At 47.1% G+C, this 17,834-nt stretch overlaps 1 protein-coding gene across 8 annotated transcripts in view; it reads right to left on the bottom strand.

Moving 5' to 3' along the window:
- Positions 1-17,834, bottom strand: part of HDAC4 (histone deacetylase 4) — a 255,508-nt gene that overhangs the window by 29,447 nt on the left and 208,227 nt on the right. For all 8 annotated transcript variants that reach the window (XM_086751531.1, XM_086751535.1, XM_086751533.1 and 5 more), the window contains 2 exons: positions 9,054-9,174; positions 4,526-4,572 (listed from right to left, as the gene is read on the bottom strand). In XM_086751531.1, the coding sequence (XP_086607657.1) occupies positions 4,526-4,572; positions 9,054-9,174 (168 nt within the window). The remainder of the gene's footprint in view (positions 1-4,525; positions 4,573-9,053; positions 9,175-17,834) is intronic.

Here is a 17,834-nt window from a genome sequence, read left to right as displayed (position 1 = left end):
AAAGCAAAGGGGGCTGGAAGAGTCCCGCTTTTCCATCACCACTGCTCGCCATCACGCCCAGGCGACAGCAGCGTGCGCCGTCTGTCCTGCCAGCAAGGTGTCTTTCCCGAACCCTGTCTCCCGCTGCTCTAAAGCACTGTTCAAATAACCAGGCCCACATTTTGTTCTTCTCAGACTTGTAATTAGTCTCTTCTCATTACACGTTCCACAGAAGTCCTTTTCGTCGTCTCTGCTCTGCAACAACATACTTTCTTGCACAGGTAAAGATTTTTATACACTCTAATTAAGACCTTACAATCAAAACCAGAATAACACATTCTGGAAGAGATCAAAAATGTTCAAAACATTTTTTAGAGCTCTAGCTCTTTAGATATTTTTAGAATGCACACAGAAAAACACTATACGCAAAAGAAAACAGAGTTATGAGCTATCATAAGATCAAGTGTGGTGAAGAATTTGGATGCAAGTATGCTGGAACAATTTTGCAGATTTTTCAAAGCTTGAACTCCTTTCTCCAAAACCTTCTCCTAATTATCCTGGATTACGTAACGATCTGGTGCCTCTAAGTCCGTTAAGAAAAGAGCGTGTGCTGCAGAGAAGCGAAGGCAACATCTTAAGTAAAAATACTGCACACCGCACTGGCAGATGCTGCCAGAGATCAGAAGGAATAAGTTACTGTTGTTTAAATCAGAGCTCACTTCTGTTGACAGAAGTGCTTCTGTGCTTCCTTTCCTGCTACGACAGAAGGAGGTTTGTTAGTGTCAGCTACAGCAGCGCGAAGGCTTCCACGTTTAAAGTAAATCAAGGGGGGGGAGGGGAAGACAAAAGTTTCCAAGCACCAGGGAACAAATTTACCCTTTTCTCATTGATTTTGAGACATTGTGACTTAGTTTTTAAAGAGAGAGAGCAAAAGGTGTCACGTGAGGAAGCAACATGCTCTAAGCTTTTTCCTGCTCCCTCACTCTGTAACTCGGCCTCCCTCGCTGGTAGAGAAGAACTTGGCTGCCCGAGCTCGACTTCACCCTTCTTCTTGGCAGTTAACAGCTCTTCATGGGCTTCTCCCTCACAAACCCCTCTACATCGCCTTTGAGGCCCATCTGTTCTTTTAATCACCATGACACCCTCTATGAAGAGAATTGCCTTGTTTAATTGTTTACAGAAAAAACCAGCTTTCCAGCCGTAATTTAATCCGACACCCTCAGCTCCTGAATTCTGGGGAACAGCAATCATTCAGCTTGCTCCAGGGCAGTCCCCTCCTGCCCACAGGCATTATTTTGCATTCAGCACTGAATTTACTATTTAGTTTCTCATTATCACGACATCATCTGTATGTCTTTGCAGGCAGCTTTCGCTTTGATGACCCCAAATAAGTTTAATACCATCAGCGAAGGACACTTGCTTATGATCCATCCTCTGCATTGCAAATTCCAGAGAACACAGGGATTTCTCAGGGACGGTAATTCCGACCACTATTTCCTATCTTTTAACCAGTGATAAATCCAAAAGAGGACCAGTCTCAACTTATTCTACTGATTTTTAAAAACTTCTTTCCTTTTTTCTTTACGGCATCATGTTTGCCCCTTGGAAAGCATCTGGCAGCCCAGTGTGAAGCTCTCCAGGGAAAAATCCTCCGTACGAAGCAGCCAGCCAACTGGAAAGCTGTCCAGCGTCACGATGAACCGAACGCAAAGACCTGTGAAGCGTCCCCTAGACGGCACTTATCACGAAGCGACAAAGTCAGAGAAAACAAAACCTCTGCTGAAATAAACCCCTTCTCCTTAAACATAGGCTAAGAATCACTGGCAGCCAAGACAACGTCCTACAAGTGCTCTGATCACCGCATGCACCTGATGTCGCTCCACCACCAGGAAAATATTCACCAGTACGGAGTGACTGGAGCCCACACAAACCTCTTGCAGCACCAGGGCTGTCTCTCCACAACCTTCTCAGCTTGTAAGAAAAAGATAAAACAGAGACTGATCACTGCTCAGTGATGAGTGATGTTCTCCCATCTCAAACAAAGGAGAGTCTACATAAAACTCCGTCACTCAAAAAAGCCACACGGCCACCCTGCAGCCTGAAAATGGCCTGCCCAGCAACAGCAGAAAAACATCCTTTAAGCTCTCTTGCTAAAACAATTTGAAATAATTTTGTTATACCATAACATGCACTCAGTCTCCCAGCAGTCTTCACACACCGAAACTTCTCAGATTCCCATTGCGCCTCCTCTCGCAAGAAAACTCTTCGTAACTCATGCTTTACCCTACGCTCTGATTTCTTAAAATCTTTTTTTTTTAATTTCCTCGGGGAAAAAAAAAAATATTACATGCATCTCAAAAATGTCTTGTCATCCTCTTCGGTGCAGAAATTAATTTGGTTTTCATCCGCTACTGAAAGGCGTGCTCTGCGGCCCCAGCTGAGATCCCGCTACAGGGCTTCTTCCAGCAGTTTCCCAGAGCAAACCAAATCAAGAGCGACTTGTCTCGCAGAACTGGCAGGCTAACAAAGGCTACGGTTTTCCCTCTGTTTCTTCAGCAAACGCCCCATGCTGCTACGCCAGCTTTCCTGACAAATCTCGCTTTGAAAGACAAGCAGAAAGCAGGGTTGAAAGGCCCTCGTGTAATCACTGTCCGTTTGTCCCACCCCAACGGCGACAGCCTACGCGTAAACCCATCCCAGCACGCCCAACTCCAAAGCACTCAATACGCTACAGCCAAGCATTCCGGCCTAATGTCCCCTACAAATAAACGGCTGGGGTGTATGTACTGATTAGAAACGCAACCTAAAAGCAGCGAAGGCCACGTTTTCCTGCATCAGCCACCCAGATGGCAAAAATACCCGCGTATTCGGCACTGTATCCCAAGGCAACCGGGGAAGGAAAACCAAGCGAAACAACAGAAATCCTTTTTTAAGAAAAATCTATCATCTAGTTGATTACTAGGAAATTACTAGCTTTAAAAAGCTTTTCCTAGAAAATACGAAAATATCTGCTGAGATTGCTAACACTGTACAAAAGCCAGCATATGTTTCACCTCATATTTAAGGGTCTGTGGAGACAACTGCCCAGTGAGTAGAACGGCAAATGCCATCTTTATTACAAGCGTATCGATAATACCAGCGCTGCGGCGTTTCCTGCCCTGATTCCGGATTTAATGCGAGACTCCTGGGGCCAGGCTAGGCTCAGGCACTGTCTCTACTTGTTACCATTCAGTCTTCATTTGCAAATGATAATTTTTGCTTTGAATGGCATGCCTGACTGCAGGGCAGAGTAAATCCAAACCTTTTAAACTCTAGCCAAAAATTTGCCATGAATTAGGAGACTGCAGCATATTTACAATACAAAATAAAATATCTCTACGAGCGCTCAGCAGTGGCGGTATGAATAAACGCTGATTTTTTTTTTCTTTTGACGGGATAATTTTCAAAGCAGCGATTTTGCAAAGACTCAGGAAGAAAACAATTTTGTTTCATTTCCATAACAGAATCCAGACCTCTAACTTCAACCTCACGAGCTACAATTATGCCTAAGAACTACCGCTGTGAATTTTCAAACACAATGCCTTTTATTGTCTCTTCTCATTCTTTTCCCTTCCTGTTCTCCGAGATTTTCTGTACTGTCACCCTCCACAGAAACTTTAGAGCAGAAAGTCTGACTTGAAAGGAAAACTTTCAAGTTTTCAGGCTTCAAAGGAAAACAACAAGGCAAACCTTCAACACAAGGTATTTGAATGGTATTTGTTTTTGGTTTTTTTTTCCCAGCTTTATGGGAACAAACAACAACAAAAGAAGTGTTTTTATGATATGGAACCTTGACAGATGAAAACTGATGTTCAGCTTTTCCGTGATGGATGGAGGGGTATTTTAGTCACCTCCTTCAGAATTCACGCGTAGCTGTCCTGGAGCTGGAGAAACGAAAGACGCCAGATACTAAAGACTGCAATTCCCTCGTGCAGCCTCCCCTGCGAGATGTTTCCTTCGGGGACGGTAATCTAGCCCAGACACAAACCCAGCACCTTCCTATTCACAGGAACTTCCCAAATGTTCTCCTCCAAGATCACTTTTTTATTAATATGTTTCCCACCTGCACAAGGAGGCAGGCAGCTCTGAAGTACAACTACCGAAGATGAAACACCTATGCAGCACGAGCAGCACGAGAAGCACATCTTGCTTTCTCCGCAGAAAGCATTTTTGGATTCAAGGGTTGCTTTCAAACGCCATAACCCCCAAGCCGTTAAACATCACCGCCTGGGAAATGAGGTTTCTCCTCCTAAAAGCCAGAGACGAACACGCCTCTGAATGTCACACACCCTTCAGCTCTCCAAAACCAGTTTAAAAATCTTCACACTGCTTTTGAAGAAAGGCACGTGAGGCCGTCGCTGCAACCCCGCGCCCCAGGCAGACCCTGTTTATGGGTAACATCTGGCTGCAATTACCCGCTTGATGGAATGCAAAGCAACGATTTTTGGTACCAATGAGACCGGGAGAACAAACAGGACATTATTTACACATTAAAGAGAGTACTCACCCCGACACCACCGCAAGGAAGCCTGACAAACATCGACGTTAGAGAACCTGTAAGGAAAAAAAAAACCAACGTTCCCTGTAAGTCAAAAAGTCAAAGTTCACCAGATTTTGGTCCAATTTTATGGCAATACTGTAATCTTACCAAACACAGTAACAGACCAGGGTTTTCCTGCAATTTTCAGAAAACACACAGCCAACCCAGTTACGTTACAATACCTACATACACAACAAACACACTTCAACTCGCTCAAAAGCCTTTCCAATATAAAAACCTTCTATAAATCACTTATTTTTATGCAAGGTCTGTGTGCTCTCCTACGTTTCAAGCAGTCGTGCTGACTATGAATAACTGAGACACTACCAAGAACTGCTCAGTCCGTCTTCTCAGATGAACACTTTAATCCCTTTCAACTGAAGTAGGAGAGGAAATCAGAAAAATACCAAAATTACCAGTCATCTGCACAGTTACTCAAAGACTTTGAAGAGCATGAGCTTCATAAAAGAGAAAGACAAAAAATAAACCGGTGATGAGCAAACAGAACATGTGTTTCGACTGCAAGAGCAAACCCAACATTAAGAATTTGAGAAAAATGGAGAAAACCATCTGCAGGGCTAATTTTGCATCTGTGAGAATTGTAACATCACTTTCTGGGCTTGCGTACGAGGAAATTATCCTCCATTCAAGATTCTGCAGGTTTATAAACCATGGTACTGAAACAAGAACATGCTGTCTCGTATCCAACATCACCCTACGTGCGTGACTTGTACACGCGTCCGTGCAGCACAGGCGAACAGGGAGAAGGAAATATGTGCATGGAGACGCAGGAAATGGAGTGTACTGCCTGAGATTCATTTGCTTGAGACTTATTTAAAGTTAACGAAAGCTGATGGTGAAATAAACGGGGCTGAGGGTTTTTTTTCCTCCATCAGACCAGGTTCTTGTTCTGGTCACGTCCATGCTGAAAGAATAAATTCCCTTAAATGCTAACTAGCAGCTTTGTGGAGTGTGAATTAGCCATGACGGCAGATGGACGTTGCCGAGGACGACGCTCGTGTCAAACGCATCGCAGACACATACGTTACCCTGTGACTGAAAGCAGAGTTAATGCCTCCGTATTAATCTGAGTGCAGAGCGAGATTCGCTCTTTGATTAGATCCACATGAAAGTTCTGAGATCATCCTGCCTCGGACCTCCTGTCACATCTTTCACTGCTAATCCACCCATTATTTCGACGTTTATATTCTTGACAACAATTTACAGTGGCTCTCCACAAATTAAAAGCAGCCTTATTTGCCTAACTTCAGACTTGTTCAACAGGTTCCAAAGCTTTACACTGTCAGATGAGAGATGGATTCCTATTTTTCATCCTCTGATGTTCAAGGGCTTCAGTCACACTTCCAGGGGTAGAGTTGAGCATCCTGCCTTGAAGGTCACCATTTTCAAACCCGCTTGACAAAACACAGCAAAGTGAATCTTGGTGATGCTCATGGTCCTCTGGGGAAAGCAACTTCAGCATCAGTGGCGGGCTTCCCTCGCGAGCCTCTTCTACATGTGTAAGGAACCACGCTCTGAGAAAGGAGTACGACTCAGAAGCCACGAGCTACAGGACAACTACAGAAGTAAAAGCAGCAGAGCCACAACAACGCCCGCTTACAATTCTGCAAAACCTGAACTATTTACCCTTCCCGCTTCCTCCTGAAGAGCTGCCAGATGAAGGGACATCCCCTTTATCAGTTGCAGAACCTTAAAAAGAAACATCTTGTGTTTTCACCCCCTAGCTTTACAAGCTCTTCCTCTGAGGCTGAAGTTTCTCAGGCTTTTTCTTCCTCACAGACAGATCAAAGGCAAAGAGCTTACCCGGAGTCAGCGACCGGAGTGGTACGCACACTAAGACACCCAGGTCTAACCAACTTACATTTGCATATGTGAGCCCCACGCAAAGCTTTGGTCTCAGACTTCAGACCTGCCAAACATTTACCCTCTCGCATGTTTAGAAGAATCCCACAAAGCTGTTTTGTAAATTTAAAAGCTTTTTAAATTCTCAACAGGAGAGGGTGGCTGAAGAAGGGGCTGCTTACAGGCTTGTTCACCTCTGTGCGCAAATGCACACCCAGGCTTTTCGGGGAGGTTTTCCCAACGCACCAGCGGCTGTTACCCTTTCTCAGGTCTGGCACTGTGGAAGCCATCAAGTTAAGAAACCAGTTTTAGGGCCAGGCTCACTCCTTTCGTCATTTTGGCTGGCTGCACCGTCCCTCTGCACCCCCGGCTGTCAAGCTGTCAACTCATTTTCTCCTGCCTGGCGGGATGACTGGCAGCCAGGCTGAACGGTGAAGCCGTTCGCTCCTCCTCCAAGCTTGGCAAGGATCACAACCAGCTGCGGCCCACGCACAGCTCCACGTGCAACCAGAGGACAACGGGAAGAGGCTGCTGCCTGGGCAAAGACAGTCAGGCCAGCTGGCAGCGAGTCCCACTGCGAGTAGCTCAAGCCTAAACGGTGCTAAGTGGGTTTAGGAATCAAGGTGTAAGCTCAGCTAAGAGCTACTGGAAAGCCCTTCCTACTGGAGGTTCTGGGGACCCGACCTTCCTGCCTATGGCTGCAGTCTCGCAAAGTTAAAACACAGCTGCTTGGCAGCCTTTGGGGGACGGCTGCAGCCCCCAGTGCAGCCCTGACCAAGTGCCAGTCTAACGTCCACAAACAGGCCAGGCTTAGAATTGACTTGTCGTGAATACTGCTCCTTGACAACTCGGCTGTCTTTGCAGATTACACCCAAACAGGTAACGTTTTGTATAGAAATACCCTCAGATACTGGAATTGTTTCTCTTCAGTGGAGGAATAAACTTAATCTCTACGGAAAAGACATGGAGAAACAGAGCAAAACTACAGAGTACTCACAGGCAGAGTAAGAGTTTCTCCTCCCTCAGGTTCTCTAAACAAACCATCAGGAATGGTTCAGCAAAACCTGGGTATGCCCAACGTCAGTACTAACCAAGTAAACTGTTTGTATCCCCAGCTATTGGTACAGAATGTGCCAAGAATCCAAAAGGGAGCAGAAAAATATCTCAAGAGCATCCGACATTTGAACGAGCAAGGAACACTCAGTGTTACCACAGTCCACCCTAAAAACGTGTCTTGCACGGTGTAACTCCGAAAGGAGAGGGACTCGGGAGACGCACCACCTGCTCCGGGTGCTGGTGAGGCCAACGGCTCAGACGGCGGAGGGTGGCCCGGACCCCACTGCAGCAGATGGTCAGGGCACATGACCTCACATGCCTTCAGCGCCACGGTTCAAGAATTTGCAGAGAAATCTGTCAGCCTGACTTCTGCCAGCGCAACTGCAGACGGGGAGCCTTCTCAGATCTGCTGGGGGAAGCTTCACACGCTGTTTCTTCGGACTGGCAGATACGCCTTCCGCAAGGTGAGAGCTTTACACTCAAGGATGTGACATCATAAATTCTCTAAACTTTACATCGTAATTGTACTATCATTCAAGCCAGAGGTGTCTACTCTCGGTTTCTCTGGGTTTTAAAGAGGTGATAATTTAGCTATAAATGCAGTGCTAATTGCATATTTAAACAATGCTAACAGCTCTCCTCTTCGGGGATCTAATGTACATACTGAGTATGCTGCAAAATCTTTCCAGCTCTTTTGCTGCGACTACTACATCATGCAGGCCATCAAATTAATCCTCTTTTTATATCATTCAAATTCAAGCTAATCTGAAAATAAACTTTCTCAACTTCTAGGTTCCAGAACTGTCTTGAGGCTGATTCCCACGTGAGAACTTCCCAGACTGCCCCTCCAGTCTATCTCCTGCTGCTGCAAAAAGGCACAAAGGGAAATGATGATGTGGTCTCCATAGAGGTAAGGTGCAAAAAATCAACGTGGGTTGGTTGCTACGGGCGGGTTGGTTAGCTGAACAACCACCCCCTAGATTTTTTGCAGGGCAAATATCTATATTCTAAGGCAGATGAAGCCCTGTTTCAGGAAGATCCAGTCTCCAGTGAAAGGAATAAAGAATCTTACTCCAAATTAAACAAATGTAAGACTAGCTAAGAGATCCCTATATCTCTCTTGCGGATTACCCACACAAAACTGACAGCTATTTGTTGATGTCTATGCAGCTGGCTGATGCTGCAGATCCAGGTCCTTAAGCAGGGTGTTCCAGTTCCTTCCTAGCCATGGGAACTTTCTAACAGGCAGAGCCAGAACGTCCAAGGATAAAATAAAATGTCTGAATCGGGGAAATGGCCTTCTAGGATTTGAAGACATCAAAGAAAGGAAGTTTTAGCTATCCAGGGTTTAGGGATCGACCTGAAGAAAGGGAGACGGATCTTGTACCGCTCTCAAGCAGACACTGAACGGAGGTGGGAAGAATCCTCTTGGGAACTGCCCAGAGCTGAGCACGCAGGGAGCCCCACGTCCTGCCTTTCATACCGCTACCGCTAAGCAACCACCAAAGTCAGGGCTGGGGACAGCAGCGGGAGTGCTGGAGGTCAGGAAGGGGACCCCTCGCCCAGGGAATGATACCTAGAAGCTTCTTGCTGTCCAGTTTCTGCCTGTTCAGAGGGTTTGTGCCGTAGAGCAGGGTATGGGCTTCCGAGTGAACTGTCTGCAGCTCTTCTAGAGTTGCTTTTCTTCCACGAATGCACTGAAAAGATGAAAGAAAAGGGGTGATGAAATTGCTGATTCACTGCTTAACTCTCATTAAAAGACTTTTATTTTTCCTTAGCAAATCATAAAGACAGGGAGCGAAACACCAGAACGCGTTCTTATGTGAAAAAGTTCACTGTAAGACACATTTTGGTTTAATCTCTTATTCAAAACACCAACTTGACATAAAAAGTCATCTTTAGATTTATTTATGTTTGTTTTAAAAATACTTACCACAGAGCATTTGCTACATTACACAGAGATTCTGTGACTACTGAAGATACTCAAGATTCAGTTATAAGTCACTATAAAGCGATTCTCTGGTGAAAATACATCCCACCAAACCACCCCCTGACATCTCCACCACGATTATTAAGCTAACTTAAAAAAATTCTCCCTAACACACTGCTTTCCAAACTGAACCTTTGAAGAATTATGGGTCTGCTATAAACTTTCTGCTCTAAAACTCACCTCAAAAATCTCACAAAATTATATTTGTGGCAAATTTTTATCTCGTATGATGATGCACGTTGAGCTGGAAGTACTGTAGCCAATATGCTCACCCCTGCCTTTCATTGCCAGCTGAAACCCAGACCGACAGATGCACACCAAAGTCTAAACCCTGGGTTCACTAAAGATCCAAAACACCTCACCTTTTTAACTGGAGCCTGCAACTGCCTCCGAGATGTGGGCAGGGAAAATACCCAGCCAGACACGAAAGTGCCTAGGCTGGGGCTAAGGCAAGAGGTGGCCATGAGAGAGGGGAAGGAGTTATTCAGAAACAAGGATTGCTTTGCTTCAGAAAAATGTGTGCGCTCTCCTCCGGAACAAAAAAAACCACAGAACAAAAGAGAAGTATTTTATATAGCTTAGAACTTCTTCACAATTTTTTGTCATGTTTTGGACTGAAACACTTTAAAAGGAGTTGCCACTTTGGGGGTTGTTTCCCACAGAAGGCACGACAGGATTATTCCTCTCTGCAATAATAATACTAAAATATAAATAGTTAACAGCAAACTCTTGGAAAGTCCCGAAAGCCTCTTGTAGAGGTTGCAGGGCCACTCAGGATAGGAGCCTCAGCAAGGAGCGTCCCGCTGTACAGCCCTCGCAGGGCCCCACAGCCTGCACCCCGGCTTCTTCGAAGCCAGTTGCTTTTTTAAGACTTCCACGCTCCTGGAGAAGCAGAGTTTCTAATGGGAACAAAAAAAAATTGATAGCTTAAAGGAAAAAAAAAAGCGGGAGTGGGGAATCACACTCCTGAAAAGACTGAAAAGAACAGACTTTCAAACGGAAAACTTGTTCTGAAGAGAAGGTCAGACCATGCTGCTGGCTCCTGAGCTCCGCTGCCTCTCGAAAGCCCTGCCGAGTGCCGCCCACTCCGCGGGGCAGCGCGAGAGACAGACGCTGCAAAGGCATCAGCACTTCCAGGCAAGCAGCACCGCCTTTGCACCGCGCCGCTGTCTCGGGCCACGGCCCAGCCCAGCCAGAGCATCGCGGGCTGCAGCACTCCGGCGGCACAGGGATGCCAGGACCTCCACTGTCCGCAGAACAAACTTGAGGGACTTTTTTGGTCTCAGACCTGCAGCATAAGACGCCATCGAGTGTTGCAAAGCGCACTGGAAATTGCTTTGTAAAACCATTTGAGGGAGAAGGCAGCAGAAATCACAGCGTGGCAGGAACGCTCGTGCACTCTGTCTCTCCTAATTTTGGCATTTCTGCTCTCCAGTTCCTTTCATTTTATCCGTGCTCTGCTCCAGCACCTAGCGTTTCCTGAGGTCAATGATAAGGTAAAAAGACAGCAAGCCATTAAAGAGGCAATAATCACAAAAATGCTAGGCCCAGAAGGGGTGGAAGTATCTGGCCAGGGATATAAAATGCAACAAGAAGAGCTTTTATAGGTACGTAGGGGACAAAAGAAAGTCCAGGGAAAATGTCCTGGTTACCCAGGACATGGAGAAGGCTGAGGTACTCAATGACTTTTTTGCCTCAGTCTTCACCGACAAGAGTTCTTGTCCCATCACCCAAGCTGTAGAAGGTGCAAGCAGGAACTGCGAGGATGAAGAACCACCCACTCAAAGAGCAGGTTTGGGATCATCTGAGGAATTTAAAGGTGCACAAGTCCATGGGACCTGACAAGATCCATCCGCGGGTCCTGAGGGAACTGGCGGATGAAGTTGCCAAGCCACTGGCCATCATATTTGAGAAGCCGTGGCGGTCTGGTGAGGTCCCCGATGACTGGAAGAGAGGAAACATAACCCCAATTTTTAAAAAGGGGAATAAGGAGGACCCTGGTAACTACAGGCCGGTCAGCCTCACCTCTGTGCCTGGCAAGGTCATGGAGCAGATTCTCCTGGAAACCATGCTAAGGCACATGGAGAGCAAGGAGGTGGTTGGTGACAGCCAACATGGCTTCACCAAGGGCAGATCGTGCCTGACCAATTTGGTGGCCTTCTATGAACCGGGTGACAGCATCGGTGGACAAGGGACGAGCAACAGACATCATCTACCTGGACTTGTGCAAAGCTTTTCACACTGTCCCGCACGACATCCTTCTCTCTAAACTAGAGAGACATGGGTTTGATGGACGGACCACTCGGTGGATAAGGAGTTGGCTGGATGGCCGCACTCAGAGAGTGGTGGTCAATGGCTCAATGTCCATGTGGAGACCGGTCACGAGTGGCGTCCCTCAAGGGTCCGTGTTGGACCCGGCCCTGTTCAACATCTTTGTCGACAACACGGACAGTGGGATAGAGTGCACCCTCAGCAAGTTCTCCAACGACACCAAGCTGTGTGGTGCCGTCGACACGCTGGAAGGGAGGGATGCCATCCAGAGGGACCTTGACAGGCTGGAGAGGTGGGCCCGTGCCAACCTCATGAAGTTCAACCAGGCCAAGTGCAAGGTCCTGCACCTGGGTCGTGGCAATCCCAGGCACAAATCCAGGCTGGGGGGGAATGGATTGAGAGCAGCCCTGAGGAGAAGGACTTGGGAGTGCTGGTGGATGAGAAGCTCAACATGAGCTGGCAATGCGCCCTTGCGGCCCAGAAGGCCAACCGCATCCTGGGCTGCATCAAGAGGAGCGTGGCCAGCAGGTCGAGGGAGGGGATTCTCCCCCTCTACTCTGCCCTGGTGAGACCCCCCCTGGAGTACTGTGTCCAGTTCTGGAGCCTCCAACACAGGAAGGACATGGACCAGTTGAAGAAGGTCTAGAGGAGGGCCATGAAGATGATAAAAGGGCTGGAGCACCTCTCTTATGAGGACAGGCTGAGAGAGTTGGGGCTGTTCAGCCTGGAGAAGAGGAGGCTCCGCGGAGACCTGATAGCGGTCTTCCAGTACCTCAAGGGGGCCTACAAGAAAGATGGGGAGAGGCTGTTCAGTAGGGCCTGTTGCGATAGGACGAGAGGTAATGGTTTTAAAATAGAGCGGGGTAGATTTAGATTGGAAATTAGGAAAAAATTTTTTACGATGCGAGTTATAGAACACTGGAACAGGTTGCCCAGAAAGGTGGTGGAAACCCCATCCCTGGAAACATTCCACGCCAGGCTGGATGAGGCTCTGAGCAACCTGATCTGGTTGGGGATGTCCCTGCTCCTTGCAGGGGGGTTGGACTAGATGACCTTTGAAGGTCCCTTCCAACCCTAACCATTCTATGATTCTATGGCAAATCCCCCTTGAACTTTTATCTCATCTTCCTTTTTTGTTCATGGCAAGCCTGCCTCAGTCCCCCCTTACAGGCTTTTACAGCTTCCCTCTAACCCGTATGCCAACTCTTCTCCTTTGAACAAGACGTACTGACCCATTTAGGGGACGTACAGAAATAGCATTTCGTATTTCTTGGTGTCAGGTGAACAGACCAGGAGAACGCAGCTCGTCGCAATAACCTGCCAGTTCCTCCGCGGATGCAAACAGCTTCAGCTCCCGGGGATGGGGAACGGCTGCTCTTGTTTCAAGTAGGTGGGCTTACCAAGACATCCAAGCTCTGCGCTTTTTAGGAGGATATCAAAGAATCACAGGCTGGTTTGGGTTGGAAGGGACCTTTAAAGGCCATCCAGTTCAAGGATGCCTGCAAGGAGCAGGGACATCTCCAACCAGATCAGGTTGCTCAGAGCCCCGTTCAACCTGGCCTGGAATGTTTCCAGGGATGGGGCATCCATCAGCTCTCTGGGCAACCTGGGCCAGTGCTCCACCACCCTCAGTGTAAAAAATTTTTTCCTAACGTCCAGTATCATGCTCAGAACCAAACGGAAACGACAAGTGGATGGGGAGCTTCCTTCTGTGCCGTCAAGTACAACGCATTCAAAGAAAAAGCTACTCCTTACTGAAACAAATGCATATCAGAAACATCACAGCAAACGTTGCCTGCTTAGAAAGGATTATGCTCGAGAGGCTTTTGCACCTCGCTCATCTCCCAACTCACGTGCCACAAGCTGGGATTGTGGCTCTAACACAAAGACCCCAAGAAAATGAATTCAATCCCCTGCAAAATAAAGCTGGAGAACAAAACATATCCTTCGCTTCTGCCTCCAGACCCATCACGACTTGTGTCTCAGTCTACGGCTCAGCCTGCCATCCACACTCCTGATTTCAGCAGTTCTCCACTTTCTACGAGCTCTTAAGTCCTGACACTCTTACCTTTGAGGCTTCGCACAGCCTACCGAGCCTGCTCACTCCACATCACTCCCTCTCTTGTCTAACCTCCTTCCTGGCTGCTAAACCCTGGCTTTTCAGCTCAGGTTTCTGAACCCTGATAAACTTGTTGGCTCTTTACTCCGTGTCCTTCGTGCCCCACTCTGCACAAGGCCTGATCGCCATAATGCCACAACATCTCTCCTCTCCCAGTGCTTTATTTGTGTTCTTCCACACTCTTCATCCATTTCCTCGGAGTCGGCTAATCTCTTCAGTTTGCATTTTACTCTCTCTTTCACCCCATGACGTTTCAACAACAGAGGGTATGAATCTTGAGAGATCGTGAGCCAGATCTTGGCCCAGCTGCGGCCCCCAAAAAAGCCAGAAAACAGCTACAAAGCTTCTCTCCACAGACCAACTTCCCAGGTACCACCACTACCACCTCCCGCACACCCTTGGTGCTTTGCCATGGGAAATGTTGGGTGTTGAGTGGCTCTCCGGAGGCTTTGCCGCCCGGATCAGTCCCGTGTTCCAGCCGGACGCCTGCCCGACGCTGTGCTGGGAAAGCCGCAGACACGGCTCTGCTCTTGCAGACGGCCAAGCCCAGGGTCTGGTTTTCCTGTCGGTCCTTCACAGCTGCAATTAAGCTTCAGCTTATAGTCCTGATGCTTTAAACAATGCAGGATTGCTGCCAAGATGCGCGTGGAGATGGACCCTGGCTGAGGAACTCATTCCTCCCCATCCTGGCGGAGCAGCCCGGAGATTCGATTACCTCTGAAACCCGCAGCAAAACCTATCCATTTCCTCACACCCTGGATGAAGGCTGGGAGGATTACTCCATACCGTGATTTTGGGTTTTTGCTTGGGGGGCAGTCTTTCATTGAGATTGCCTCAATTAGTATAATTGTTGCTTTTAAATTCAGAATGTACACCAGAGTAATTGATGTACTTTATAAAGCTAACTCAATTAAACGAGCAATCCTCTAAACCGCAGCTGTCGTTAACTTGGACAACTGCTTTCACTCCAAAGGGTCATCTTCAAACTGGCTCGACTCTGCCAGGCTTTTACCTATCGCATCGCAAACCTGACGCACATTTTCCCCTCAGCTGGATGCAAACTGGCTTTTGGACAGCTTTAGCATGTACGTATCTGTTTCACTGCCGGAAAACGAGAGGGGTGAGGGAGGCGAGGGAAGTACAGCACTGTTTTTCTGTTCTAAAAATATTCGTGCCCCTTCTGGATCACTTCTTTCGCCTCCGAGAGAAATGGTAGGAACTTGGCACTTGGCAGGTTGTCTAGAAGTCTCTCGGCTGCCCGATGAAAACAGGTTTTCACTTAGTCCAATTCTGAAATTCCAAAGCAAGCATTTGTTTGCATGCCTGATAGAAACATTTATCTGTGAGACCTTATCTGGCTTGGGGCACGCATGCAACAGAGACACCAAGAGACAGACACCCAGAATTGTTCCAGCTCGCATGAGAAAGCAGAGCTGGGATTTATTTTTCATGTGCAGTCGTGGGGGCGACCAGAGCTGCTAAACCCCTTCGTGAAGAGGCCAGGGATCCAGCAGAGCCGGGGCTGATCCCACACGCGTGCGTGGGATTATTGACAACGCAGGGCGCTGCGGTTTCAGTCTGCGTCAAGCAACTGCTCGCAACCAACAGGATCAAACCATACCCATGGCAAAGGGCTGTTAAGGACGGAAGGGGAAACGCGAGGATAAGCAAATGTCAACGTTCAAACTGTCCTTTAGTTGTAAGAAACAGATTAAGCTACATCATCACACCCAATTTTCACATCAGGCCCTTGGGGTTAGTTTACTGGCCCATAACGTCTGAGGCAGAGGACCACAGACCTGCAAGAGTGAAGACAAAAACGAGCACCTATGGATGTGTCAGTCAGTAACACCAGGTAAAAAAAAAAGAAATAAAAAATGGAATGAAACAGGAGCTCAGCAAAAAAAGAGCCTGGCACATTTCTGAGTGCTATAACCCTGGCGTTGCTGCCGACTTGCTGCAGACCTACTACTAATTCTGAATATACCCCCCCTCCTTCTGAGTGCCGGGAGGGCTGCGATGCAGACAGAGCAGTCATAATCCATTAAAAACCTGTAGATACATAGGCTGCACTGGTAGGAAGTGTCACTATCCTCACATAAAGAGCTCCGTTAAAGTTTTGTCCGTCACGCATACTGCTGTGGGTGGGACAGAGGGCACAGCTGTCCTGCAGGGAGCAGAGGCAACAGGCATTTTAAAAAGTAACACAACTATTAAAAGTAATCATAATTATTAGGCCATATTATAAAACTCCCTTTAAATTGTTGATATCATGAAATACGTCCCCCAGAACGAAGCTTTCCGCATGCTCAATCTAGAGCATTCCTGCCCTTGCGGTGAGGAGACGTTCATCATCCCAGGCAATGCCACCAGCTCACGTACACGCTCCAGCCCAGCAGCAGAGGTCACTGGTGCCCAAAAAGCTGTCATCTTGCCACAGTGAAAATTAACTCTATATAGTCCTCACTGGTAAGCCAGGTTTCAACTTGAGGAGCTTCAGAAAATCTCTGAAGGGCAGGGAAGCGACCAAACGGCTTTGCAACGCGGAAAAGAAAAACATCGGTCAGAACCAGCGTAAAGGGAATGAGCGGCTCCAGAATAAAACCCATCCGGAACAGGAGAGTGCTCTCTGTTCTCCAGAGAGCGTTCTCCACACCTAAGTGTGGATGTAGGACGGAGATGGAGAAAGAGGGAAAGGTTGTACCCATCAAGACAACGAGAAAAGTTAAGATAAAGAAGGAAATTTTTAACACAGGTCTGGGCAGGAGTAGGAGACAATGAGGATGAAGGACAAAACTAACTAGAGAGAGAAACAAGTGCAATTAGAGCAGCTGGTTACCCTGAAATGGCAGGTCAGACCTTGAAGAAAGCTGGTAGAGAAGAAAACACAAATTCAGGTAAGAGGCTAACTGCATGTATTTATCGCTTTCAGAAAAAGGAAGAGCCAAGATGATGTTGAATTTCACCAGTGGTCAGAAGGGAAACATGGGTGGAAAGCAGGCGAACATGAAGAACAACTCCAGTGTGAGAGCAACCGAAAATACTGGATTAAGGAACCCAACAGCTGCCTGGGATCATACCGTACAGAATGTCACATGTCAGAGAATGTCTGTAACGCAAATCTGGGCAATGAGGCAGTGAGCGCTGCATTATTTAACTCCTGCTTCTAAACAGAGGAGCTAGATAGCAATAGGGTACTTTTTTTTTTTCAGTCCCAAATAATATTCTCAAAATGACACTAAATGGGTTTCCGTAGACAGAAAGAGGTCTGGAGTTCTTCCCTGCGGTGCTCAGGGCCAGCTCAGGGTACGAGGGGGGACTGTAGGCAGTGGCAATGCTGCCACCGCGTGGATGTCTCTTCTGATCGCTCCGAAAACATTTCAGATGCTGGCACAACTCAGATATACTGTGTGATTCCGTCCCCTCAGATCCTCAAAGAACCAACGAAAATACACCCCCATTAATTTACCATCACTGCCACTAGTTATGAATATTGTCATTAATCACTATTCTTAATCATTAGTCTTTTTATCATAGTATATAAGCTTTTATCTTATTTGGCCTTGATCATGGACATGCAATGCAATTAATTTAACCTCTTGTGATGGGATAGCGCTTAGGTACGTCCTCCAGTCCTCATTCTTTTTGCTCTGTCTTCACTATAGGCTGACCATTACCAATCAAAGAATATTAAAAAAAAATTGTCAAATCACAGAAATACAAACTTGTTGCTCCACAGCTTTTGTTGTTATGATGGGAGTGATGACCAATAACACAGTCACTTCACATCTTGCTCTTATCTTTGGTTGTGTCAAAATTCAGCGCTTGGTGGGGACGTCCAGTTTACAGGGGACAGGACCAAAAACCGCAGAAGCAGCTTCGCTGTGACATCGGGCAAGCTCATTCTCCAGCATTTCATGAAATTTCTAACAGTCCTTGCAAGGCAATGAAACCAGACCGCTAGAAAAGCACTCCTG

This window comes from Chlamydotis macqueenii, chromosome 6 (genome assembly GCF_036417535.1).
Source record: "Chlamydotis macqueenii isolate bChlMac1 chromosome 6, bChlMac1.mat, whole genome shotgun sequence".
In the NCBI taxonomy this organism is placed as follows: domain Eukaryota; kingdom Metazoa; phylum Chordata; class Aves; order Otidiformes; family Otididae; genus Chlamydotis; species Chlamydotis macqueenii.
The sequence above is the reverse complement of the archived record's forward strand: the minus strand, read 5'-3'. Positions and strand labels throughout refer to the sequence as shown.